Source organism: Megalobrama amblycephala, linkage group LG24 (assembly GCF_018812025.1).
Source record: "Megalobrama amblycephala isolate DHTTF-2021 linkage group LG24, ASM1881202v1, whole genome shotgun sequence".
In the NCBI taxonomy this organism is placed as follows: Eukaryota; Metazoa; Chordata; class Actinopteri; order Cypriniformes; family Xenocyprididae; genus Megalobrama; species Megalobrama amblycephala.
The window spans coordinates 6236746-6264244 of record NC_063067.1 but is presented as its reverse complement, the minus strand read 5'-3'; the positions used below and the strand labels follow the sequence as shown (position 1 = coordinate 6264244).

General features: G+C 33.8%; 2 protein-coding genes across 2 annotated transcripts in view; one reads left to right on the top strand and one right to left on the bottom strand.

Moving 5' to 3' along the window:
- The window catches only part of pdyn (prodynorphin), a 61541-nt gene that overhangs the window by 21251 nt on the left and 12791 nt on the right, over positions 1 to 27499 (bottom strand). The window lies entirely within an intron of this gene.
- Positions 727 to 18533, top strand: stk35 (serine/threonine kinase 35). Its single transcript, XM_048177673.1, has 3 exons — positions 727 to 1427; positions 4908 to 5667; positions 16188 to 18533. The coding sequence occupies exons 1-2, from the start codon at positions 911 to 913 to the stop codon at positions 5624 to 5626; spliced, it is 1236 nt and encodes a 411-aa protein (XP_048033630.1). The 5' UTR covers positions 727 to 910; the 3' UTR covers positions 5627 to 5667; positions 16188 to 18533.

Genomic DNA, 27499 nt, shown 5'->3' with positions numbered 1-27499 from the left:
GCACAAAGGATGCCTTTTGTGTCGCAAATATGAATATAATGTAAAATAATTATGAATTAAAATGACTTTTACCATGTATTACAGGTATTGTTCTTAACACAGTAATTTGTATTTGTTTTCGTATCTCTCTCTCTCTCTCTCTCTCTCTCTCTCTCTCTCTCTCTATCTCTCTCTCTCTCTATCTCTCTCTCTTTTTAGCAAGAATTAAAAAAAAAATTCACTATATTTTAGTGGACACAATATTTAATTTAATTTATTTTGTTTCCAGGTTATGAGTGAGTCAGTCCGCTTACAATCATGCATGCTCCCAAACTGATATATGATATCAAGTTCATATATATATATATATATATATATATATATATATATATATATATATATATATATATATATATATATATATATATATATATATATATATATATAATTTTCTTACATTTTGTAAGGTTTGTCAATGAACACATACCCAATCTTGAGTATGATGTAATTATTAAATTCTTAAAGAATTTTACTTATTTTTTAAATATATAAAAACACCCTTAAATGTTTATTTAAAAAAAAAAGAAATCTGCGTATTTAAATAAACACTAGGCGAATAAATCGCTTAAATATTGTTTTAACTAGAAAAAAATAATGAAATATGAAATATGTTGTATTTGTGTCCCCCGTCTTTTGAATGAATTGGAACAGTCCGTTAAGGCCACGCCCCCTCCGCGCTCTCCAGTTGATGTTGTTATTGTTTCTGTCAGTCAGACGTTTGATGGAAGAAGTGACAAAAAAACCCAAACAAACTTCTCGAGTTTCCCCAAAAATGACAACTGTCAGCCCGTAGCTTTAAGCTAGATAGGGACGTTATGAAAAATAGAATTATTGCCCCGAAACATATGTTAACAAAGGGGATAATAAACTCATGGAGCTGCGCAACGGAACACAGGGGAGAATAAGGAGCCTCCGGCGGGGCTGCAAGAGAGTCGAGCCGCCCAGCGCGAACATGAGGCGGGATGTCAGTAAAGTTCTGCGCCCGCTGCCCGTGGAGACCAACGATGACGATGAGCCCATGGAAGAAGAGGACTGTTTCTCCTTGGGCTTCCTCAAGAATGCCAACCTCGAGCCCGCGATGCTCTTCGCGGCGCCCCGGTATAGCTTGATTCGGGAGGTGGGTCGCGGGAGCTACGGTGTGGTGTACGAAGCCATCGCCCGCAGGTCCGGAGCCCGGGTGGCCGTGAAGAAGCTCCGCTGCGACGCGCCCGAGAAAGTGGAACTGGCGCTGGCGGAATTCTGGGCCCTGGCGAGCCTGGAGAAGAAGCACGAGAATGTGGTGCAGCTGGAGGAGTGTGTGCTGCAAAGAAACGGGATGGCACAGAAAATGAGCCACGGGAACAAACGAAACAAGCAGTATTTGAGATTAGTGGAAACTTCACTGAAAGGTAAATTAAGTTTGACACATGAGGACAGGGCTTTTTGAAAGCATTTGCACTGAATGCATAATTCATAATATGATCTGATTTATTTTGTCAAGATCTTAGGTCATTGTTTTGCTTTTAAATACAAATGAAAGTTGCATAAAGCAATGCAAAATCTTAAATTGCACACTTTTAATAATATGCATGCATCAGCATTAAAACCTTTATGATATTATCATCTTAAAGGCATACCATCAAACGTGCACAAAGTAGGAAGAGGAGCTAGGGAACATCATGTTCTAGCACACATGATGCATTAACCCCTTCACTCCCATATAGGCCAGATTGCATGCACACCCCTGCTTTAGTCATTGTGTGCAATTTTCAAAACTAGTAGGTTTAATAATAATGTTGTTTTCATGTCATTTGTATTGCTTAAATCAAATTAAAGTGTGCATATTTACAGGATAAAAATTCATTTTTAAGTCATTGCAATCACAAACAAGAATTTCTAGCTCATTAAATGTTTTAGAGTGGTTCATAATGTGAAAAATGTAAATGTTTCCATTCTTTTTTACAATTTTATTACCTTCTTTGACCATTTTGAGGCCTGAAAATTATTATTTTTTGAATTCCCTGATATTTCCATGTTCATGTCAACCCTGATTTAATGTTTGGACTCAAAGTCTCACAGTTGTGCGCTTTTATTTAATTAGTCTCTCTCTCTCTGAAAAAATTTAAATATTTTACACATCCAATGGTGTACTCTATCTAAAATGATTTGTAAATGGGATTTGGTGAATTGGTTTATTCAAAATGGCGAAATAATAAAGTCAAGTTGGTGTTTTTGTGGCGTTTGGTGTGTCGAGGTGACGGTGAGTTGCGTGTTTGTGGTGTCGTGTGAGTGCTATATTTGTGGTTGTGCTCAGCAGTGGCAGGATCTGTTTTGTGCTGACTGGTGTTGTTATGTAAGTGCCACCATTTAGTGGCCTCGTCTACAATGGAAAAACTAATCCTGATGTTACAGGCTGATCTGAATATAAATGCTTTTGCTGGTGTATTTTGAGTTACGTAATGGATTTTTGATAAACATATGTTTTTATGAGCCAGAATCGACCAGGCCAGAATTTTGTTTGTGACCTGTAATCAGTCAGTTCGGTCAAAGTGAACAAATTTACAAATCACACCTTGCTTTATATCAGGGATTCACAAACTTTGAACTAAAGTATTTACTTGAAATAGAAATTTAAAGTTAATATTTCCATAATTTAACAACACATTCACATGTTAATGCTTCTCTGATTTCAGTTAAAGCGCCCCTATTACGCTATTTTAAAGGTTATTGGAGTCTCCTACAACAGGTTTACATGCATCTAAGGTCAAAAAACACTTTGACCACATGACCTCATTTCTCAAAGAGACTGAAAACGCTTCGTTCCAAGATTCGGTCTCTCTTTGGTTGGTCTACTTTGCTCTGATTGGTCAGACAGCCCAGTCTGTTGTGATTCGTCGACCACTTACAGCACATGTCGGAAACCAAGTGATCTTTACCATATCTGAATTTCAGCTCTGGATCTTCCTCAGTGATACGAACAGTAGTGATGGCGTCGGTTTTAACGTATCAATTCCAGCCCGAGTCCTCATGCTTTCAAAGTGCATCTAACTGGATTCTCAGTGCTGAAAACAGCGTCTTCTCGAACCAAGCTCTTCCAGTCTCAGCTACAACTACAGTGTTTGAGGGTCAAAGTAGATGTTGTTCATGAGCAGCCAATGAAGGACTGGCATTAGGCATAGTTTGATAACCCCAGTTTGGCAAATCCTGCTTCATGAGATGACCTACATTTGTTGTTTTAGGATTATGAAAGACACGAGTTCCCAAGCATTTTCTTTCCCCAAGTGTTTGTTAGTTGCTATCACTTCCACAGGTCACAGTCCACCTGTTCTCCATGCACTTCCCAACCCTTGTTTCCTAAAGTTAAGCTAGGTTAGTTATCACAGAACACAGACAGATTATCAGCGTTTAGTCCCATACACCGCTCTTTGGAAGGGCTCCAAACGTGCCGCTCAGCGGAAATCTGTGCTCAGCTAAAGTCCGATTGGTGTTTTGCTAGCCCATCTGCGTTAGCTAAAGCAGCACTTTAGTTCTAGCTGGCGTAACAGTCTTTGTTGAAGGCTTGGGGTTTGAACAGTAAAGCCGCTGTGGTTTGAACAGGACGGGGTGTAATCAAACACAACACTGTCTCTGTTTGCTAATGAGTCAGACACAACGGCTTATCATTTAGAGACCAGAAACATTCAATGAAGAGACGTTTGGCCTTACTCAGCAGAAATAGCTCAATGAAGCACATGAGTAGATTATATGGACTGGAGTGGGATTGATTTAGCCAACGTGCTGATGTGGTTTACAGTAAACCATATTCTCCTGGTTAAAATAACAGGCCACTTGGAGCACATTGTTGTCCTCCGATGTTTTCTTTGAATCTTTAAATTGGGATTTTAGGCTTTGAAAGCAAAGAGCTCATAAAAAAGCAAAAGAAATTGTTAGTTGCACAACATGAAATGAAAATTGACCCTGTTTACTTTCTTAAAGAGGTCATGAACTGCATTTTAATTATGTTCTCTGAGGTCCACTTATAGTTTTATCAAGATTTTTACATCAAAAACAACAAGTAATATAAGCTATTTTCTGTCCTGTTTTTGGGCAATGTCCACACTAATACGTTTTCGGTTGAAAACGCATATTTTTCCCTCTGTTTTGGCCTTCCGCCCACACTGAGATGGCATTTTTGTCAAGGTGGAGGTATTTGAAAACAATGACACATGTTAAGTCATGATGTATATTGTACCCATAGATATCTATTGCGTGCCTGCATTTTTGTGCCTGATATTTGGGCGTAACAGTGAGTGATATGATCATATGCTGATAAAATGATCATGCCAGAAGAATAGCTATAAGAATATTATATCTGCTTTCTCTGCATCGTCTCGTGAGCATTCAGTATGTTTTACGCATGCACAGTAAGGGGATTTAAGCATGTGTGGATGAGCAACTTTTGAAAAATGCTTGAAAACGCAAATGTGGATGGGGAGCGTTTTTAAATGAAAACTCTGTTTTCAAATGTCTCCAGATTTCAAGCATCATGGCAAACAGTGTGCATCTCAAGTGTCTCAGTTGAAGCAAATAATCCATTATTTATCGGTTTTAATATATATCGGCCAGAATTTCTTATCGGGCCGATACAATAACATTAAAAAGGATCATATATACCGATATTGTGGCCGATATGTCGTGCATCCCTACTAAAAATCGGGTGAAACTGCCCTTATGTCTGTGGTGTCCCACAGTTTTAAAATCGGTTAAGATTTGAAAATCGAAAAAAAGTTTTCAAATAGTGGGTGTTGATTTTTGGCTAGTAATGCACAACAACTGACTGCAGATTTTAGTATGGAATGTTCACTTATGCATTTGCATTGTATAATTCCTATATTCTACTCTCATTCCAGGTGAGCGTATCCTGGGTTACCCAGAGGAACCATGTTATCTTTGGTTTGTTATGGAGTTCTGCGACGGTGGCGACCTCAACCAGTACATCCTCTCCCGACGACCTGATCCACGGACCAACCATAGTTTCATGAAGCAGTTGACCAGTGCTGTGGCCTTCCTCCATAAAAACAACATTGTCCACCGGGACCTCAAACCAGACAACATTCTCATCTCGCAGAAATCGGGCGGTCCCGTGATCAAGGTCGCCGACTTCGGCCTCAGCAAGGTGTGCGCGGGACTCAGCTGCATTGAGAACGAAGGCGACAACCAGGTTAACAAGAACATGGTGAACATTAACAAATTCTGGCTGTCGTCAGCATGCGGCTCCGACTTCTACATGGCGCCGGAGGTTTGGGAGGGCCACTACACCGCCAAGGCAGACATTTTCGCGCTTGGCATCATCATTTGGGCCATGATAGAACGGATCACGTTTATCGATGCTGAATCCAAGCGAGAGCTCCTCGGCACGTACATTCGCCAGGGGACCGAGATCGTCCCGGTGGGCGAGGCCTTGCTGGAGAACCCGAAGATGGTCCTGCACATCCCGCAGAGGACACGCAGCATCATGTCTGAGGGCATCAAGCGGCTTCTGCAGGACATGTTGGCGGTCAACCCACAGGACCGGCCCGACGCACTTCAGTTGGAAGTTAGAATGGACCAAGTCACATGTGCGGCATAAGCTGACTCGATTGGCCAAAACAAGCATGCTTGCTCGTTCAGGTGGGTTGAAATTTCTTGATATCATTTTAAACATGTTGTATTCACCATTTTTGTTCACCTCAGACCAAAATCTTCTAAAATCAAGAGTGCGGTTTAAATCCCATAATGCACAAAAAACAAGCCTCTTGGGTTGTGAAAAATGTGAGTGCTGGAGTGATGTATTTTTGTAGTTTGCATCAGCCTGGTTCCCTTGACAAAAACCCAGTAGGATTTTTTCCATTGGCTTTTGGATTATTGCAGAAAATAAGCTCTGTGACCAACAAAAGTTTATGATTCTTACTAGTGCTGTCAAATCAATTAATCACAACTAACAATAAAAGTTTGTAAATATTTAGAGTGTGTGTATACTTATATGTTTAATAAAACAAACTTTTACGTTAGATGCGATTAATCACGATTAATCGATTTGACAGCACTAGTAAGAAGATTAAATATAATATATATTTTCAAACTTTTGCATTAGATGCGATTAATCACGATTAATCGATTTGACAGCACTAGTAAGCTTATATATAATATATATTCAAACTTTTACGTTAGATGCGATTAATCATGATTAATCAATTTGACAGCACTAGTAAGCTTATATATAATACATATTTTCAAACTTTTGCATTAGATGCGATTAATCACGATTAATCGATTTGACAGCACTAGTAAGCTTATATATAATATATATTCAAACTTTTACGTTAGATGCGATTAATCATGATTAATCAATTTGACAGCACCAGTAAGCTTATATATAATATATATTTTCAAACTTTTGCATTAGATGCGATTAATCACGATTAATCGATTTGACAGCACTAGTAAGCTTATATATAATATATATTTTTCAAACTTTTGCATTAGATGCGATTAATCACGATTAATCGATTTGACAGCACTAGTAAGATTAAATATAATATATATTTTCAAACTATTGCGTTAGATGCGATTAATCACGATTACTCAGTTTGACAGCACTAGTAATATTATATATTATATATATTTAAACTTTTGCATTAGATGTGATTAATCACGATTAATCGATTTGACAGCACTAGTAAGATTAAATATAATATATATTTTCAAACTATTGCATTAGATGTGATTAATCGCGATTAATCTATTTGACAGCACTAGTAAGAAGATTAAATATAATGTATAATGTTTTTAACTTTTACGTTTGATGCGATTAATCACGATTACTCATTTTGACAGCACTAGTAAACTTATATATATAATATATATTTTCAAACTTTTGCGTTAGATGCAATTAATCACTATTAATCGATTTGACAGCACTAATTCTTACATGTATTGTTCATCATGATAATCTTCACAAATTAACAACTTTTATGAATTTTAATGTTAAGTGCAGTCTATTAACAAGCAACACCACGGTCACATGACTTAATTGTCACCACCATTAATCTTCAGCAACTCTTTATTTAAAACCATTTTCCCTGAAAGTTCGAGTTTATAATAGTTTGCAAGAGTGCGATTATAAACACAACGAGGCTGTGAAAGTGACTAGTGAGTAGATGAGTTTATCTGTTCGGCTGATGATGTTTAATGTCCGACAACAACCTCTGTAGTCCCATTTAGACACTTGTTAGCAAACTGCCTTTTTTAAGACAAGTAGAAGGTTTAAATAATTACAAGCGGGTGTTATTGACGTATTTTATGTCGTAGAATAAAACGTGAATATATCTTGAGCTTGTGTTTTTTTCATTAATTTAACCAAAAACACCTTATAAAAATCCATTGACTTCAGAACCAGATGTGCTAAAATGCTTGTTTCTGGGTTTCGGCCTACACCCTATTGGATGCCTTTACACTACATAAGTGACAGTTATATAAATTTATTTTCGTGTTAAAGTGCTCTCAGGTGCCATATTGATTTTAATCCAAACTAGGCCAATCTTGAGTTCACTTCAGAGAGTTCTTCGCCTATTCTAGTACTTCTTGTCCTTCCTGCTGCTTTGTATTTCTCTAATCAAACCCACTTATATGGCCTGAGGGGCAACATGTACCCTGTGAGGCTGCCACGCTCTACCCATCGCACGTCTCGCAGGCCTGTTTGGTTTCCCGATGCCACGCCCTGAGCTCCTATGAGCATTTTGACTAACAAGATCTGACACCTTTTTAGCAGCAGAATGCACTCTGCCAGGGGCGATCGTGTCAATGTGTGACACACAGCATACGCCCAACCAGGTGCGTTTTGGTTTTGGTAGGAACAAAATGCTATACAACGTCAGTAATACCGGAATGGCGTTCCCGCAGAGTTTATTGCATTCTTTGATGGATTTTGCATTGGACGAGGTTCAACTGAAAAAGCCAAAGGAAATTAAATGCATTTTAAGTCATTCTATAAATTAAATTTTACTGTAGCTATATTTATGCTTTTGCTGCTTTTTTTTTTTAATTAAAAATATTCACACTTTCAGTAATTCATGCCACAGTAATGCAGTATATTATTGTATTATATTGTGTAACAGTGTAAATTCAGTCAATTTAGTAATTTTAATCAATGTTTTTATATTGCTTATTACTTTTATTAATAATAATTTATTAATTTATAATTAATTAATTATAATAATTATTAATATTATTTATATTTAATTTTATCTAAATGTATTTATTGGTTTGTTGTTGTTGTTGGAAGATTATACATTTGCTGAATCAGTATTATGTTTTTCCTCTAACTTCCTTTTTATTAAAATCTAAGGCTGTCAATTCAATCAGTTTAATCAAATGAAATAATATGCTGATTAATCTGATTCATAAAAAATTCACACTTTCAGTAATTCACGTCACAGTAATGTAAATTTAATGTGTAACATTAATAATATTCAATATCAATGTATGTTTATTATTTTTAATGAATACTATTTTTTCATTTATATTTAATTATTTATTTATATGAAATTTTATCAAAAAATATTTATTAATTTGCTTGCTTATTTATTTATTTATTTATGGGTTTGTTGTTCATGTCGGATAATTAAAAAATTAAAACTTAACAAATTAAAATTTAAAAAAGTAAAAAAATCAGTAATAATTATATTTCAGTAATAATTATAGCTATTATGTTTTCATCTAACTTCCTTTTTATTAAAAAAGTGCTGTTGTCAAAAAAAATAATCTAATGAAATAATATGCTGAATAATATAATTTTCCACAATTAATAAATTGTTAAATTAATAAATGTATGTCTATATATTAATGTATATTAATATTTAACACACACACACTCATACATATATATATATATATATATATATATATATATATGTGTGTATGTGTGTGTGTGTGCATATATATATATATATATATATATATATATATATATATATATACATACACATTGCGTTCTTGTAAAAAAGTATTTTATTAACTTAAAAGGTGCTTCATGTTTTGGGAACCAATTGTTCAACATCAGTAATTCCGAAATGCCGTTCCCGCAGAGTTTATTGCATTCTTTTATGGATTTTGCATTGGACGAGGTTCAACTGAAAAATCCAGAGGAAATGAAATGCATTTTAAAGCCACTTTATAGCACAATTTTAATCAAAACTCGCTTCATTGTTGTCCCGAGGCTAGAACATACAGACTTCATTCAGACTAGCACGCATCTCCAGCGAAATGCAATGAAGACGGCTTGTTTGGTGTCAGATCGGAGGGTCTGCGCTGTGCATGGGCTGCGTGGACGTGTACGTGACTCGTGCGTCAGGGCTTTATGGCCTCGTTCTTTCAGTGAGCATATAGAGCAGTTACGCAACACACCAGGGCCCAAACCCTCCTTCCTCCCCCCGACGGCCTGAATGGAAGCAGCCATCCATCAAAACCAGCAGGGCTGGGAGTGAGCCATGAGTCTGCCTGTTTGTCTTGGTGGGGTAAGAGGGGGTACTTCTGCGTATTGACACCAGCAGGGACAAGGAGATCACTGCGGCTGCACACAGAAGGCCCCGCTCCACCCTCCCGTCCCGAAACACACACGCCCATTTTTGCAGGCCGTGAGACACTGAGGGGTCTGTGGTCTCGGCGCTAGACTCACGTTCAGAACATTGTGTTCTTTCCCTGCCAGCCTGCATGAGTCTCCATTGCTACTGCGTTTACACTGTCAGGTACATTATTCACACCGGAGGAACACATATTTGCTCAATCGTTAAGATTTGAAATACACCAATGATGATATTGCTTCTCGTTTTTAATTAGAAATTAAAACACTTTCAGTAATTCACACCACAAGAATGTAATAAACAGGTAATGTGTAACAGTATTCAATAATAATGTTTTATGTTTCATATTTTTAAATTATTTTATTATTTTAAAACATTATTTTTAATATTTGATTTATTTATATTTAATTTTATTATTTTTAATACTATTTAATAAATTCAGAATACAATAATGTAAAGTACATATAACAATATGTAAATTATATTAATTAATATCAATAATAATCTTTTATGTCTCATAATTTTATATTATTTATTTATTTTTAATACTTTTTATTTTTAATATTTTAGTATATGTAATAATTATACTTATTATTATTCATTAATATCGGTAATGATGTTTTATAATGTTAATTTTTATTTTATTTGTATTTTAATACTTCTTGTTTTTAATATTCATATTCATTTATATTTACATTTTATTAATACTATTATCATTATTATATCAGTGTATGTTTATAATGCTTATTATTTTTAATTAATTATAATTTATATGTGCAACAGTATGTAAATTATATTTATTCATATTAATAATAATGTTTTATAATCTTAATGCTTTGTTTCATTTATTTTATTATTTTAAAACTTATTACTTTAACATGTTTTTTATTTTAATTATATTATGTTTAATGTTTTATTTTTAATATTTTTATTAATTTAACTGTCATTATTATTAATTAATTTATATTTTATTTTATTTTCAATACTATTTAATAAATTTACACTACAATAATGTAAAGTACATATAACTATGTAAATTATATTAATATTCATATCAAAAGTAATTGTTTATAATATTCCATAGTTTTATATTATTTATTAATTTTATTATTTTAATTTTTTTAAATATTTTTAATACATTTAATAATAATTGAATATTACATTAAATTATATTAAACATATATTCATTAATATCGTTCATAATGTTTTATAATGTTCATTTTTATTTTGTTATTTTTATTTATTATTTTATTAATTTTTTTTAATATTTGTAAATATACATTTTATTATTAATTAATACTATTATTATTATATTTATTATTTTTGTTTATTATTTTAATACTTTTTGTTTTTAATATTTGTATTCACTTATATTTACATTTTATTAATTAATACTATTTATTAATATTATTATTATTATTATTATGGGTTGTTTTAACATTTTAATCAATTAAATAATCACTGCTGATTGATATGATTAATCAAAATTAATTGTCTATATATCAGTATTTGTTGAGAAAAGCCTAAAATGAAGATAATTCAAATACATTATTGTGCCAATATTATGGTAATAAAGTCAGTAAAGTATTTTATTAATTGAAATTCACATTTGAAAGTCTTCTGCCTCAGGCCAGTTTGCAACTTGTATTTGTAACTTTTTATAAATAATATAATTACTCTTATACTATTTTGACTAGTGCACAACTATTTCTGTGCCCAAATCATTCGCAGACGCAAAACCACCTCGAACCGCTCATCTTCTGCACAGACTGAACTGCGTTCGTCTAAATGTGGCCATGTTGTATATGTGATTATAGTCATTATATAAGTGGGTCAGTGAGTGCAGAGCAGCTGTAATGTATAGTACAGTGTGTTCTCTATGGCCTGTGGGTATGTCTCTGTTCAGGGAGGGCCATGTCATGTTGATCAACACTACAGCTTCTGTATGTTTATGTGAAAGTTTGAAAGTTGTCCTGTTGGTTTTGATCTGAACAAAATGCATTAGAAAGCAACAATGCCAATCAGATTTCACAACAATTGCAAGTTAACAGAGCATTTGTCTCTGAAGATTGCAAAACTACCATTTTTTTTTTTCCAGATTCCTTTGGGAAAGGTGGGGGTGGTTTAGGGGTGTTTTCCAGGATTGTTGGGGAGGTAATGACGGAGTGTTTACAGACTGTTATGTAAGCTGGAATAACATTCAGCTAATAATTGTGCTGTTTTTCCATGTATTTAGCACACTTTTTCAATCAGAGGTTGTTTTTTTCTATTGTTAAACTGTTTTATTAAGTTGAGAAGAAGAACTGCCTAAAACCCTTTGCAAACAAATAATAAGTTAATGTAAGATGTGACATGAAGTCGTTTGTGCGCTGTAAAAAAGTATTTTTCGAAGTAGTAATTAAAAGAAATATTAGTGGACTACGTTTTACAAGAAGATACTATTTCATTGTTTCTACTTTTAAAATTTAAATGTTTCTTTGTAATTATTTGTGAAATTTACTAGCGATTTTACTTTTGTTTCCAAAGTAAATCCTACACCATTTTTTTTCCTCTGTGTGTCTCATTATAACCCCATGGAAGCTTGTTTCTGCCTCTAAATAAAAAATAAAAAAGGTAATTGCGACGTTTTATCTCACAATCCTGACTTTATAACTCGCAACTGTGAGTTTATATCCCGCAATTGATTTTGTATCCTGCAATTCTGACTTTATTTCTCGCTATTGCAAGTTTATATCCCGCAATTGTTTTTATATCCAGCAATTTTGAGTTTATATTCTGCAATTCTGACTTTCTCGCAATTGTGAGTTTATATCCCGCAATTCTGACTTTATATCCCGCAATTGTGAGTTTATAACTTGAAGTTCTGACTTTATTTCTCACAATTTTGAGTTTATATCCCGGAATTGTGAGTTTATATCCCACAATTGTTTATTTCCTGCAATTGTGAGTGTATATCCCGCAATTGAGTTTATATCCCGCAATTGTGTTTATATCCCTCATTTGTGAGTTTATATCCCGCAATTGAGTTTATATCCCACAATTGTGAGTGTATATCCCACAATTGTTTATATCCCGCAATTGTGAGTTTATATCCCACAATTGAGTTTATATCCCACAATTGAGTTTATATCCCACAATTGTGAGTTTATATCCCGCAATTGTGTTTATATCCCACATTTGTGAGTTTATATCCCGCATTTGTGAGTTTATATCCCACAATTGAGTTCATATCCCACAACTGTGAGTGTATATCCTGCAATTGAGTTTATATCCCACAATTGTTTATATCCCGCAATTGTGAGTTTATATCCCGCAATTGAGTTTATATCCCGCAATTGAGTTTATATCCCACAACTGTGAGTTTATATCCCGCAATTGAGTTTATATCCCACAATTGTGAGTGTATATCCCGCAATTGAGTTTATATCCCGCAATTGTGAGTTTATATCCCACAATTGTTTATATCCCACAATTGTGAGTTATATCCCGCAACTGTGAGTTTATATCCCACAATTGAGTTTATATCCCACAATTGTGAGTTTATATCCCGCAACTGTGAGTTTATATCCCGCAATTGAGTTTATATCCCACAATTGTGAGTGTACATCCCGCAATTGAGTTTATATCCCGCAATTGTGAGTTTATATCCCACAATTGAGTTTATATCCCACAATTGTGAGTTTATATCCCGCAACTGTGAGTTTATATCCCGCAATTGAGTTTATATCCCACAATTGTGAGTGTATATCCCGCAATTGAGTTTATATCCTGCAATTGTGAGTTTATATCCCGCAATTGAGTTTATATCCCACAATTGTGAGTGTATATCCCGCAATTGAGTTTATATCCCACAATTGTGAGTTTATATCCCCCAATTGTGAGTTTATATCCCACAATTGTGTTTATATCCCGCAATTTTGACTTTATTTCTCGCAATTGTGAGTTTATATCCCCCAATTGTGAGTTTATATCCCACAATTGAGTTTATATCCCACAATTGTGAGTTTATATCCCGCAACTGTGAGTTTATATCCCGCAATTGAGTTTATATCCCACAATTGTGAGTGTATATCCCGCAATTGAGTTTATATCCTGCAATTGTGAGTTTATATCCCGCAATTGAGTTTATATCCCACAATTGTGAGTGTATATCCCGCAATTGAGTTTATATCCCACAATTGTGAGTTTATATCCCCCAATTGTGAGTTTATATCCCGCAATTGAGTTTATATCCCACAATTGTGTTTATATCCCATTCTGACTTTATTTCTCGCAATTGTGAGTTTATATCCCCCAATTGTGAGTTTATATCCCGCAATTGAGTTTATATCCTGCAATTCTGAGTTTATATCTCACAATTCTAAGAAAACAAGTCAGAATTCTGTGCTAAAAAGTTGCAATTACCTTTTTTATTTTTTATTCAGTGGCGGAAACAAGCTTCCATATAACCCAATATTTACCCATTTTTCTTTATGCACTCCTTTTGTGGAAAATATTTTCGCTCCGTCTCTGTAAAGTAACTTCGATCAGGTCAAACTTAGAAAAACAATTGGACATCCAGCATTATTGGATTACCGCACAGCCATAGTTGGCTGAGGATGAAATCGGATAATGCAGAAACAGCTTGGATGACAGACACCATGTTGCATCAGTAAATCATTCACTCGTGAACCGCCCGACACATGGACCTCGGATTAGAAATACTAGGAGAACAACAACAATGCCTGTAATTGTAGTGCTGTTGAGTAGAATATATGAGTGACAGGTATTGTCACACACTCTGTGGTTTGTTCTGTGGTGAAGGAGAACACGTTTGCAGGTGTTGTTTGGAAGGAAGCCAACATGTAGGTGCACAACAGCTCTCAGCTCTGCCTTGGGCTTTGAACAAAGCGTGGTTAAATTCACCTCGACCCCTGCGGTGGGTTTCTGCTGACTCACATCCGTCAACAGCCAGATGTTATTGGGTTCAGGACAGATATCAGCTGTCTGCAGAGCTGGTGCGATCAATAACCAGCTGATGTGTGTAGTTTTTGCTCTATTATCCTATCACATGCTGATTGGCTGAATTATTATGTTTACAAATAAGTTATTTGTGATGTTTGCTAAATATAACTACTGCTTAATGCAGATAACATGAAGTCGATATTATGACAAAAAAAAGTCATAACTATGAGATTAAAAATTGAAATTATGACATAAAATACAACTGACATTAAAAAGTCATGATTATGACAAAACATTATGACTTGCTATAATTCTAACTTTTTATCACCTAATTTCTGCCTTTTGTCATTGACTTTTTAATCACCTAATATCTACTTTTTATGTCATAATTTTGATTTTTTTTATCTCTATTATTAGTCATCTCCTAATTTCTAATTCTAATTTCTATCTCCTAATTTCTACTTTTGATATTATACCTTTTATTTGATGATTATGACTTAGCATTAATTTCTTCTTTTTGTCATAATTTCAACTTTTCTAAATTCTGCTTTTTGCGGTCATTTGGAATTGAGTAATAATTATGACTTATGTAATAATTTTGACAGTTTATTGCCTAATTTCTACCTTTTAACGATCTGATAATTGTCTTAGCATGTCATAATTTCTTTTTGTGTCATAATGATGACTTTTTAACTTCTTATTTAGAATTTGTATGTAATAATTATGAATTTTTATGTGATAATTTAAACTTATTACTTAGACTTGTGACTGTCAATTTTTATCTCCCAGTTTCTACTTTGTCATAATTTTGATTTTTTGTTATTTTTTTGAGTTTTTAATCACATAATTCCTACTTTTTTTGTCATAATTATGACTTGAAAGGTGATTTTTTTTTATCACTTATTTTCTACTTTTAATGTCATAATGTTGACTTTTTATCTCCTAATAATTTATCTCATAATTATGTCAAAATTACTGTCATAATTTTGACTGTTTATTTCCTAATTTCTACTTTTTATTTAATTATTTTTACTTTTTGTCATAATTTCGATTTTTTTTCTTAATGATAACTTTTAATTTCCTAATTTCTACTTTTTATTATTTTTGAGTAATAATCCTGACTTTTTATGATCTCATAATTATAATGGTCATAATTTTGACTGCTTATCTCCTTAACAAATCTGTCATAAATAATTTATACTTCGTCATATCGATGAATTTTCTCTTAGTTTCTACTTTTTATATCATAATTTATTTGTGATAATACTATTTGTGTCATAACAATGACTTTGACTATCTCCTAATTTCAACTTTTTGGCATCATTTTGAATTTTTATGTAATAATTCTGACTTTTTATGATAATTTAGACGTTTTATCTCATAATTGTGACTGTCAATTTTATCTTTTTATCTCCTAATTTCTATTTTTTATCATAATTTTGACTTTGTGTTATAATTATGACTTATATCTCCTAATTTCTATTTTTATTTGATAATTTTAACTTTTTTGTCATAATTATGATTTACCAAATCATGTTTTTTTTTTCTCTAATGTGGTGGTAATATGCTTTCTTAGGGAATGGATGTGTTTGCTTGAGTAACAGTTTTGTTTTGCTCTCTCTACAGGTTTGCAGAGTAGAATTGCTCACCGATGGAAATGAAAAAGGAATCAACAAATCCTGGAACTGTGAATTTAGTTTTGTGCTCGCTTCCAGAAAGCAGAAGTGAAAAGGAAAGTCTCGATATCTATATTAAAGACCCATCACGTGGAAATGCTATGCAGGTATCTTTCTCAACACGCTCTTTTTCTACTTCAATGCATCGGATTCCTCATACGAGTCTTCCAAACTGACGTCAAAACCTACGTTTTTTTCTGCTCAAATCTCACCAGCAATGATTTCACGTCCCTCTCGTTCTCTGCTGTGACTCGTGCTGTTGTTCTGGACCAGATTTAGACACACGTTGCACTGTCCTCAAACAAGCATATCCAGTCTGTACCTCTATGAAAACTACCTTCCGCCCCATCCGTTTGGAAGGGGTTTACCAGACAGTATAGATGTAAATACTTAGATGTAGATAATGCAGCACTAGGATTGATCGAATGTTGTTGTTGAATGATCTAAAATATTCACAGAGAAGGAAGTTATTATAAAGCTCACAACCATGAAGACACACTGTGAACGATATAATGTGAATAAGTGGGCACATAGTGACCCCGTCTCTCCTGTAGGTGTGAATGTTTCTAACCCGAACAACAGCACCTCTACAAAAAAAAGAAAAAGGAAAAAAAAAAAACACCGTTGTGCCTTATTTTTTATTTGATTTTTTTTAAAGAAAGTGTTTGGATGGTTCTCATTATTTTATTTTGTATTTTTTCTTTAGGATATTTTAAATGATTTTGTTTTAATCTGAAATGTTATTTCCAGGCTAATAATATTGGTTTCAAATGTTTTAATATGAGTTCTCTTAACAAAGCATTTGCGCAAACGCAAAAAATTTGAGAGGTATTTAAAAGCAGTTGCAATTTCTGTCAAATAATTTCTTCTTCTTTTTTTCCTTTCTTTTAGTCATTATCCTCTGTCAAAATGCAGATCAGGTGTAAACAAAATTGATGACACATTTTTTTACTTGTACTAAAAACGCCGTTGATTATTTCACTTTCTATGCAGTCTCGACAGTTGACGTTGTGTAAATAATGAATTGGTGTGGGATCAAATATTGTGGTTGTTAATCTTGGTTTTCATCACATTTTTGTAGCAAAATGTCTAATTTCCTTTCGGCTCAAAAGGCCTCAAAACGGTCGTGACGTTCACATCGTCTGGAATGTTTTAGTTCCGTTGGAACAGTTTGAATTCTGCGTCGCATCATGTGATTTTATACGGAACATTGCAAGATTCTGTTTCTATGGGAACCATTGAGACAATGTAGCTTGATTCTCCTCAGTACTGTTTGACACAAACACACTAACACATCAGGACCTTTGTGAAAAACAAATGTGTTAAAAACTTGTTTTAATTATACAAAGGGATGTTAATTGTAATCTTGATCACATTCAAGGTTACAGTACGTATATATTTGAGGTCACAGTAGTCGATATTTCTCCTGTGAAATGGACATTTGTACCAGGTAAAGCCAGCGAGAAATAGTTTTCCTTCTGTATTTTAGTAATGATTCTGTTCAGTGTTCTTGTTTACAATAGTCAGTGTTTCTACCTCACCTTCAAGACATCTTTAACCTCACTTCTCCTCGCTGTGGTGCGTTGCGTTTGGTTCAGTCTTTTGGTGCTTGCATCTTTTCAGCGGCAGTACTTTTATCCGTAACATATTAAACGTCTCGAACAGACTTTGCATTTCACTGTTTGTTGTTATTTTATTGTGCTGTCTATGAATTGCAGAGCAAGATGAATCTTCATTTTTATTACGGTAAAACAAAAAGTTCTTTGCATTTAGCATAGGTTCTGAATGGACATGGTGATGGGAAAAAAATTAGATGGGAGGAGGAAAAAATATACTTCAATGCTTTTGTGTAGCGAACAAAGTTTCTTGGGGGAAGCAAACAATTTGCAAGCATTTTGTGAGTGAATGCAAAGTTTCTCGAGGAAACGCAATATGTTTAGCGAGCGAACGCAAAGTTTCTCGATGGAGCGCAAACAATTTGCGAGCGAACGCAAAGTTTCTCTGGAGAGCACAAAACGTTTTGCAAACGAAAGCAAAGTTTCTCGGGGGAACGCAAATGTTTTGCAAGCGAATGCAAAGTTTCTCTGGAGAATGCAAAACATTTTGCAAATAAAAGCAAAGTTTCTCGGAAAAACGCAAACATTTTGTGAACAAATGCAAAGTTTCTCTGGGGAATGCGAATGTTTCGCAAGCAAATGCGAATGTTTCGCAAGCAAACGCAAAGTTTCTCTGGAGAACGCAAAACATTTTGCAAACGAAAGCAAAGTTTCTCGGGGGAACGCAAAACATTTTGCAAGTGAACACAAAGTTTCTCTGGAAAGCAAAACATTTTCTGGAGAACGCAAAACATTTTGCAAACGAAAGCAAAGTTTCTCGGGAAAACGCAAAACATTTTGTGAACAAATGCAAAACATTTTGCAAGCGAACGCAAAGTTTCTCTGGGGAACGCAAACATTTCGCAAGCGAACGCAAATTTTCTCTGGAGAACGCAAAACATTTTTCAAGCGAACGCAAATTTTCTCTTGAAAACGCAAAACATTTTGCAAGTGAACACAAAGTTTCTCTGGAGAATGCAAAACATTTTGCAAACGAAAGCAAAGTTTCTCGGGGGAACGCAAAACATTTTGCAAGTGAACACAAAGTTTCTCTGGAGAATGCAAAACATTTTGCAAACGAAAGCAAAGTTTCTCGGGAAAACGCAAAACATTTTGCAAACGAAAGCAAAGTTTCTCGGGAAAACACAAACATTTTGTGAACAAATGCAAAACATTTTGCAAGCGAACGCAAAGTTTCTCTGGGGAACGCAAACATTTCGCAAGCGAACGCAAATTTTCTCTGGAGAACGCAAAACATTTTTCAAGCGAACGCAAATTTTCTCTTGAAAACGCAAAACATTTTGCAAGTGAAAGCATAGTTTCTCAGGGAAACTCAAATGTTTCGCAAGCAAACACAACGTTTCTTGGGAAAACAAAAACATTTTGCGAGCAAACGCAAAGTTTCTTGGCAGAAAGTAAACAATTTGCGAGCGAACGCAAAGTTTCTCTGGGGAACGCAAAACATTTGTGAGAAAACGCAAAAGCATCGACAAATAATTTTTCCTCCTATCTCATATTTTTTTCCTTCACCATGTCCCTTTAGGCGCTCTGTAGTTTTCTGATCTCTCTATGGATCAATATAGTTCTAATATTCCTGATATACCTCCTCTGCCACTGTTTCAAAGTGTTTCTTTCTTCAGACTTTTTATGTCTTAGGGAACTTCTAGCCGTTCTTTTATCAAGACAAAATCCACAGGAAGTTCCATGTCTTTCACCCGTGAATCATATTACAGGATGTTTCAGGTCTGAAAATCATGTGTTTAGTGTAACTCACCTTGAAATACCAAAAACCTCATGGACTCACAGTAAGGTCATGTTTCTTGTCCCTCAGGTGTTCACTGTAAAATGTTTGCAGGTCAAACAAACACGACGACCATTTAACAGTCTAGAGGAATGCTAACCTAAACAGAGATACGCACATTGACTGATCACTACAAACATGGAAACCAAACAGTTATCTTTCTACTGAATTGTTTTCTTTCTATCCTATGGCGATTTGTTGGTTAATTTTCACAGATTAGTTTGAGAGTACAGATATTTTGTATTGTACAAATGTCTTTTCATAGTTAATATTAAACTGGGTTTGTTTGTGATGCTATGAGCCATTTGATGTTTTTGCAAAGCGATCTTTCTCAAATGTATGTAGCCTCTCTTGTTTTCTTGAAATAAAGAAATAGAAATAAATATTTCTGTCTTGATTATTATTTATTATCCGGTTTTACTTTGTATGTCATAATTTTGACTTTTTTGTCATACTTATGATTTTTATCACCTAATTTTTACTGTAACTTTTCATATCATGACTCTATTTTTTTTTAATTCTCTATTTCTCTGTTTTATTTAACTATTTATATGAAAATTTTTATTTTTCTGAATTTATCTCCTAATTTCTACTTTTGTCATAATTTTCCATTTTTGTCATAATTATTACTTAGTATCTCATAATTATGACTTTTTATGTCATTTTTTTGACTTTTTATGTCATAATTATGATTTACCAAAGTATACTGGTATTTTTTTTTATGCGTCAGAAATGGACTTTCATAATTATAGCTTAGTATGTCATAATTTTGACTTTATCTCCTAATTTATGCTTCTTGTCACAATTTTGACTTTTTGTGTCATAATTTATACTTTTTATCTCTTAGTTCAAATTTTGAATTATATAATAATTATTTTTATCTCCTGATCTGTACTTTATATCATAATTTTGTATTTTTTCTTAATTATGATTTTGCATTTTGTCGTATTTTTTTACATTTAATCTCATAGTTATGACTACTTTTTACCTCCTAATTTCTTGCTTTGTAATAATTATGACTCTCATTATGAAATCACACTTTTTTGACAATATTTAAGACTTGACTTTTAATAGTCTCTTGTTTTCTTGAAATAAAGAAATAGAATTAGATATTTCTTGATTGTTATGTATTATCAGGTTATCAGATTATTATATTATAATATATAATATTACTTCAGATTATCAGAATATTAGCTATAATTATCATTACCAACTTCGAAAATATAATCGAGTTTAGAATTGCCTTTGGATTTAAGGTTCGCTTGACTTCTTGTAAACATGTCACAGGAGATATCTGTCAAACTTTCTAGTCTTTGTTTTTCCCCATTGGCCTGTATATACGCCTAATTATCTACGCAAATCCTTGCACAGCATGACGTGACTGTGTGGTGAGCTTCTGTTTAATACATGACTGACTTGAGACTCATGAAACTTCATGTTCAGTGACAGCGTCATCACGTAATGGTCACATAATATGAGCTCAGTGAAAGGTCAACCCTGAGGTCAACATTGTGGTAAAGTAGGTCAGTAGTGCGTGATGAACCCTAATCCGTTATAATCAGTTTTGAAGTGGCGGGTCAAGCACATGTAGATGTAGCTAATGGCCTTCGAGGTCAGTTGTGTAATAAAGTCAAGGAGGAATAAAATCATTTATTTTATACAATGAATATTGAAATTATTTTTAATTGTATTCTGAAATTACATTTTGTTCTACTCTGTTTAGATCATATTTTTCAACATGGAAATTTAACCATATTGTTAGAATGGATTTAAGATCATAAGATTAGTGAATGAGCGAATAAATGTCAATTAGGATATGTCATGTATGGACTAAACACTGCAAAGAAAATACAGCATGATCAGATACAGAAAGAGGACATTGTGTACTCCTCGAGAGAGCGACAGGGAGAGAGAGAGAGAGCAGGAAACAGATCCTATAGAGCGGTCTGTCTTTTAGCATATATAGAGCGGCTGAACCATAAGAATGAAACACGCCTTTTACACACATGGGTGGAGGCTGATAATGACAGAAGCACTGAACATATCTATAGCACCAGCCAACACACACACACTATAAGAACACTGTCTGACCAACAAATATGAGCATTTCGACTCAGAAGCTTCAAAGAGTCAGAAGCTTCAGAAAACACGTGTAGCAGCACTTATCCTTGTATTTTATGTTATATGAGACGGCGCTTCAGGCACAAAGTCACCATACAACTTCTCACTAAGACTGGACACAAAACATCATGTCCTGAAATGATGAATTGTCAGAGGATTCGCAGAAACTGAGCAGGTAAACACAAAAATCACATGCACACTGAGGAGGAAGTGAGACTTTTTTTACGTGCCAAACGCTCTATACTCCGCACGGACGGGAAGTGCTAGAGCACAATGATGTACTTTTCCTTTCAGAGCTTCTGCGATTGGATGGTGTTATTACCATGACGACTGCAGCCCATCACGGCAGATGTGTGAATGAAATGTTTCTCGCTCTTGTCTGGTAGTGTCACGCTGCCCTGAAACTTTTGAAAATGTTACGTATGCTGTTCAGATGTTTTTTTTTTGCTGTTTCTGACATCTAATTAAGGAATTTAGATGAGAAACAGCATGTTATTTATCATTTTACCCATATTTCACTCCATTACTCCAGTCTTCAGTGCCACATGATCCTTCAGAAATCATTCTAATAATATTATTATGCTGATTTGCTGCTCAAGAAACATTTCTGATTATACTAAGATACATTCTTAGAAGAAAAAGTTCTATTTGGAACCTTAAAGGGTTCTGTCAGGCACTTCATACAGTAAATAGAATCTTTTTCATCTTAGGATCATTATGAATTTAATTTTAATTAAATTGTATTAATTAAAACAGCTTAATCACTACAAAACATTGTTAACCCTTATAGAGTCTTTGGGGTCTTTTTAGACCCCAAACGACGTTTGCTCAAATAAAAAAATATCTCTTTGTCCAAATGACATGCAACTGTACAGTTGTTAACACTTTCTAGATCTACAAAGAAAAAAATTGGAGTGATGGCTTGTTTTTATGTTAGTGTAAAAAGAAAAAGGCACATTCAGGGTCTTTGGGGTCTCTACAGACCCCAGGCAACAAAATGTAATTTTGTAACAAAATAATTGTTTTTTAAAAAAACAAATGTAATTCTACTCTGTTTTTTAATGTTTTTACTTCATACTTGTGCAGTTTTTGGAGGATTTTTCATATCTTTTAAATTTATATAAATAAATAAATATTTTTTTTATACAAAAACAGCTTTTTATGTAAAATTCACTTTATAAAAGACCCACATTTCTAACTTTCATTCATGGGGATAACATGGATAATTTGACATGGTTTAGTGTAAGATTTTTGCCCATCTTTTGGAAAATGCACTTTTAAAAGTAAAAAAAAATATCGCTTTAACCAGTAAATGACTGCAGAGCTCCACTTTTTGTCAAAGTTTAGCATTTTTTTGTACTGAAAAAAATAAGTTTTTCAAAAATGTTGATTTTGAGGATGAATTTTGTCCATTTTCTAATTGGAGTCTCATCATAATGTAACAATATTGAAAAACAATATTTTTTTTCATTACAAAAAAATACTAAACTTTGACAAAAAGTAGCCTTTATTGTTATAATTATGATTTCATAATATTTAGATATGAATCCAACGGAAAAAAACTTGTGAAAAGATGTCTTTCAGTCAGTCAAACAGCACATAGGAAATAGTGGAGCTCTGCAGCCATCTACTGGTAAAAATGATAGTTTTTTTTTTTTACTTTTAAAAGTGCATTTTCCAAAAGATGGGCAAAACCTTACACTAAACCATGTCAAATTATCCATGTTATCCCCATGAATGAAATTTAGAAATGTGGGTCTTTTATAAAGTGAATTTTACATAAAAAGCTGCTTTTGTATAAAACCTATTTAAAAAATATATTTTTTAATTTATTTATATAAATGTAAAAAATACGATAAATCCTCCAAAAACTGCACAAACATGGAGTAAAAACATTAATAAACAGAGTAAAATTAATTTTGTTTAAAAAAACAAACAAACAAGTATTTTGTTACAAAATTGCATTTTGTTGCCTGGGGTCTGTGGAGACCCTGAGTGTACTTCCCAAACGAAGACCACACAAGGGTTAAACATGAAAGTATTATGAAATCATTTAAGACAACCTTATACATACATATATACATATTTTCTTTTTGGCATAAAGCGTTCTTTAAAATTTAGTCAAGAACCATAAAGTTTTATATAGAACCCCACTGAACCTCCTTTGATGAAAAGAAACTTCAAAAGAACAGCATTTATTTGAAATAGAAATCTTTTGTAACATTATAAATGTCTTCTGCTCAAATTCATTCATTCTCACTGAATAAAAGTAGTATTTATTCACTACAAAGTTTAATTTAAACTTTTACAATTACCTTTTCCTTTTATATTTTTACTCTGGAGACCTTCGTAGTTTTTTTTACATGAAAACTTTATTGTGTGAATTTAATATTAAAGATAATGCTAAATAATAAATGGTAGTACTGACTTAAAAGGAACACATTTCTGGTTTGAGTTGGTAAAACAGAAGATGAAACGAACATAAGATGATTCCCCACATCCATCTTGTTTATGAGTGTGACTTTAAACACTTTTTGTTGTGTTATTCATCACTGAGATCCTCCACGGTCTTCATTATCTGGCTAAATGTCAAATTAATTGGAGCTTATTCATGATTGTGAAGGTTGGTGTGAGCTCTCGTTCTCTGTACGTGCTTTATGAAGAAGCAGGAGAATCAGACTCTGAATGTAATTAATCTCATTGAGTTCGATACTGCCAGAAAACCTCGGGAGATCCTTTGTGTTTAGTCTCTCATTTACTTTGCATCGTGAGTTAAGAAATACATGGAGAAAGAGATCGGAACGGTGGATGATTTGAGAGCGAAAGAGACTTTCTTCTCATCGTCCTTAATGTCACCAACACAAAAGACTCCATCAACACATTAAGAACATGCAGTATTTGTGTTTCGCTCTCAGTAACTAAAAGGACCAGCATTGATCTCTTTTACAAACAGATGTGACTTGAAATGCACAAAAACATAATAAACATCAGTCCACCTTCCCTTTTAATGAGCTTCTAGAGATGACAGACATCAGTCTCATGTTGAGTCACCGCCACAATCACAAAAGAGCCGAAGCTTTGAGGGGCGCGAGAGGTGCGGAGAGCTGAAAAGGTAAAAACTAATGGACGACACTCCTTTCACGCCAAGAGAGTCACTCATAAAGGACCAGACTTGGGGATCCATTAAAAAGTCGAAATTTCATGTACATCTGTGTTTGGATAATATGAAACTCTGTATTTAGGCTATATAGCTATACATTTTGTTGATGTTGTTTGCTTCAGTTTTTCATTGAGACTTTTGTCTCCATATAACAAGTACACTAACATAAAACTTTATTGGGGGCAAAATTGTCACAACTGACCTTTACCTTTAAGCTCAACTATATCAGATATTTAATTTCATTTTTAATTAATTTTATAATCACTTATATTGTAACGACTGAGACAAATCAGACACAATTATTTGTTATATTTAACAAATAATCTTTAAAACTCACTCTGGGGTCTGTGGACCCATCCCCCAAAAGCTAAACTTGGGCAAGAAGTGACCATGACCAACTGATAAGATGTTTATTGCTCTAAAGAATGTGGTCACGTGGAAAAGCAGAGGCCATAGCCCTTAAAGGTGCCCTAGAACCCCTTTTCACAAGATGTAATATAAGTCTAAGGTGTCCCCTGAATGTGTCTGTGAAGTTTCAGCTCAAAATACCCCATAGATTTTTTATTATTCAATTTTTTAACTGCCTATTTTGGGGGATCATTAAATATGCGCCGATTCAGGCTGCGGCTCCTTTAAATCACGCGCTCCCTGCCCCCCAAGCTCTCGACTATAATACAGTGCATTTACAAAGTTCACACAGCTAATATAACCCTCAAATGGATCTTTACAAAGTGTTCGTTATGCAGCATGTCAGATCATGTAAACTAGTATTTATTTGGATGTTTACATTTGATTCTGAATGAGTTTGATAGTAGCCTGGGGCTAACGGGCTAAAGCTAACATTACACACTGTTGGAGAGATTTATAAAGAATGAAGTTGTGTTTATGAATTATACAGACTGCAAGTGTTTAATAATGAAAATAGCGACGGCTCTTGTCTCCGTGAATACAGTAAGAAACGATGGTAACTTTAACCACATTTAACAGTACATTAGCAACATGCTAACGAAACATTTAGAAAGACAATTTACAAATATCACTAAAAATATCATGTTATCATGGATCATGTCAGTTATTATCGCTCCATCTGCCATTTTTCACTATTGTCCTTGCTTGCTTACCTAGTCTGATGATTCAGCTGTGCACAGATCCAGACGTTAATACTGGCTGCCCTTGTCTAATGGCTTGAACATGGGCTGGCATATGCAAATATTGGGGTGTACATATTAATGATCCCGACTGTTACGTAACAGTCGGTGTTATGTTGAGATTCGCCTGTTCTTCAGAGGTCTTTTGCACAAATCAAATTTACATAAGAAGGAGGAAACAATGGAGTTTGAGACTCACTGTATGTCATTTCCATGGACAGAACTCTAATTATTTAACAATTTTCAATTCTAGGGCACCTTTAAACAGTGTTGGGGGTAACGCATTACAAGTAACTTGAGTTACGTAATCAGATTACTTTTTCAAGTAACTAGTAAAGTAACGCATTACTTTTTCAATTTACAACAAAATATCTAAGTTACTTTTTCAAATAAGTAACGCAAGTTACTTTTCACAGTTAATGACTGACAGATCTCCTGTCCCCATATTGAGAGAAACAAAGTGCAGAGGATGTTGTGTGCGCTGTGTAAGCATGATGGTTATTGTAGTTTTAGACTAAATGTGAACATGCATTTACTCATCTCAGTTGCACGAAAACATTCAGTATTCCTCAAAATGAATAAAAACAGTGAAATGCAATCTCAGAATTTCTGCAAACCTGTAATAATAAACTATATTAAATTACACAAATATACTTTAGTATTTAATCTAAATTATTAACCAATGTCTTTACTGCTGACCTTCAATATACCTAATTCAACCAATTAATAAGCAAAAATACTTTAGATTAGATTTAGAAATAAGAACTAGAACTTCCTTCTCCTGTATCTATTCTTCTTTAATCCAGAATGGCAGCACAGCTGAAAGGTTTGTTTGAGCTGCGCCCTCACTGTACAGGTGTAAATATGCATTTCCTTCAGCCTGAGGCTTATTCATTTCACTTTTGGTGTGAAAGGGCCTTTTTGCCAAAAATAGAACTTTTTTTGTTGTTATTAAAAAACAAACAAGCAAGCCCAGCCCCGGTGAGAAAAAGTAACGCAAAAGTAATATAACGCATTACTTTTCATAAAAAGTAACGAAGTAACGCATTTAGTTACTTTTTTAGGGAGTAACGCAATATTGTAATGCATTACTTTTAAAAGTAACTTTCCCCAACACTGCCTTTAAAATAGCCTTTCCTGCATTAATTTATAGACGAACTGATCTATAAATGAATATGCATCCCAGGACATTGTGTGTATGATTATAACTGTCTTATAAAGTGTCTCTTATTTGTTTAATGTCATCTTTTTACTAAGCATTATAATGAAGGCCAGTATCAGTATCACTGATACCAGTACTGATACTGATACTGACTATTAAATGGATTTTTTCTCCATTTTAGTCATTAATGATAGCCATTCAGGTAGGTCTAACAGGTAAATATACAAAAATTTTACAATCAAACACTGCACAGTCTTCCATGCATAAATTATAAA

What these genes read in the sequence shown, in the direction of transcription:
- stk35 (XM_048177673.1), top strand. Translation starts at nt 911, where the DNA reads ATGGAGCTGCGCAACGGAACACAGGGGAGAATAAGGAGCCTCCGGCGG. An exon ending in AGTGGAAACTTCACTGAAAG is followed by an intron (nt 1,428 to 4,907) that starts GTAAATTAAGTT and finishes CTCTCATTCCAG; the next exon opens with GTGAGCGTATCCTGGGTTAC.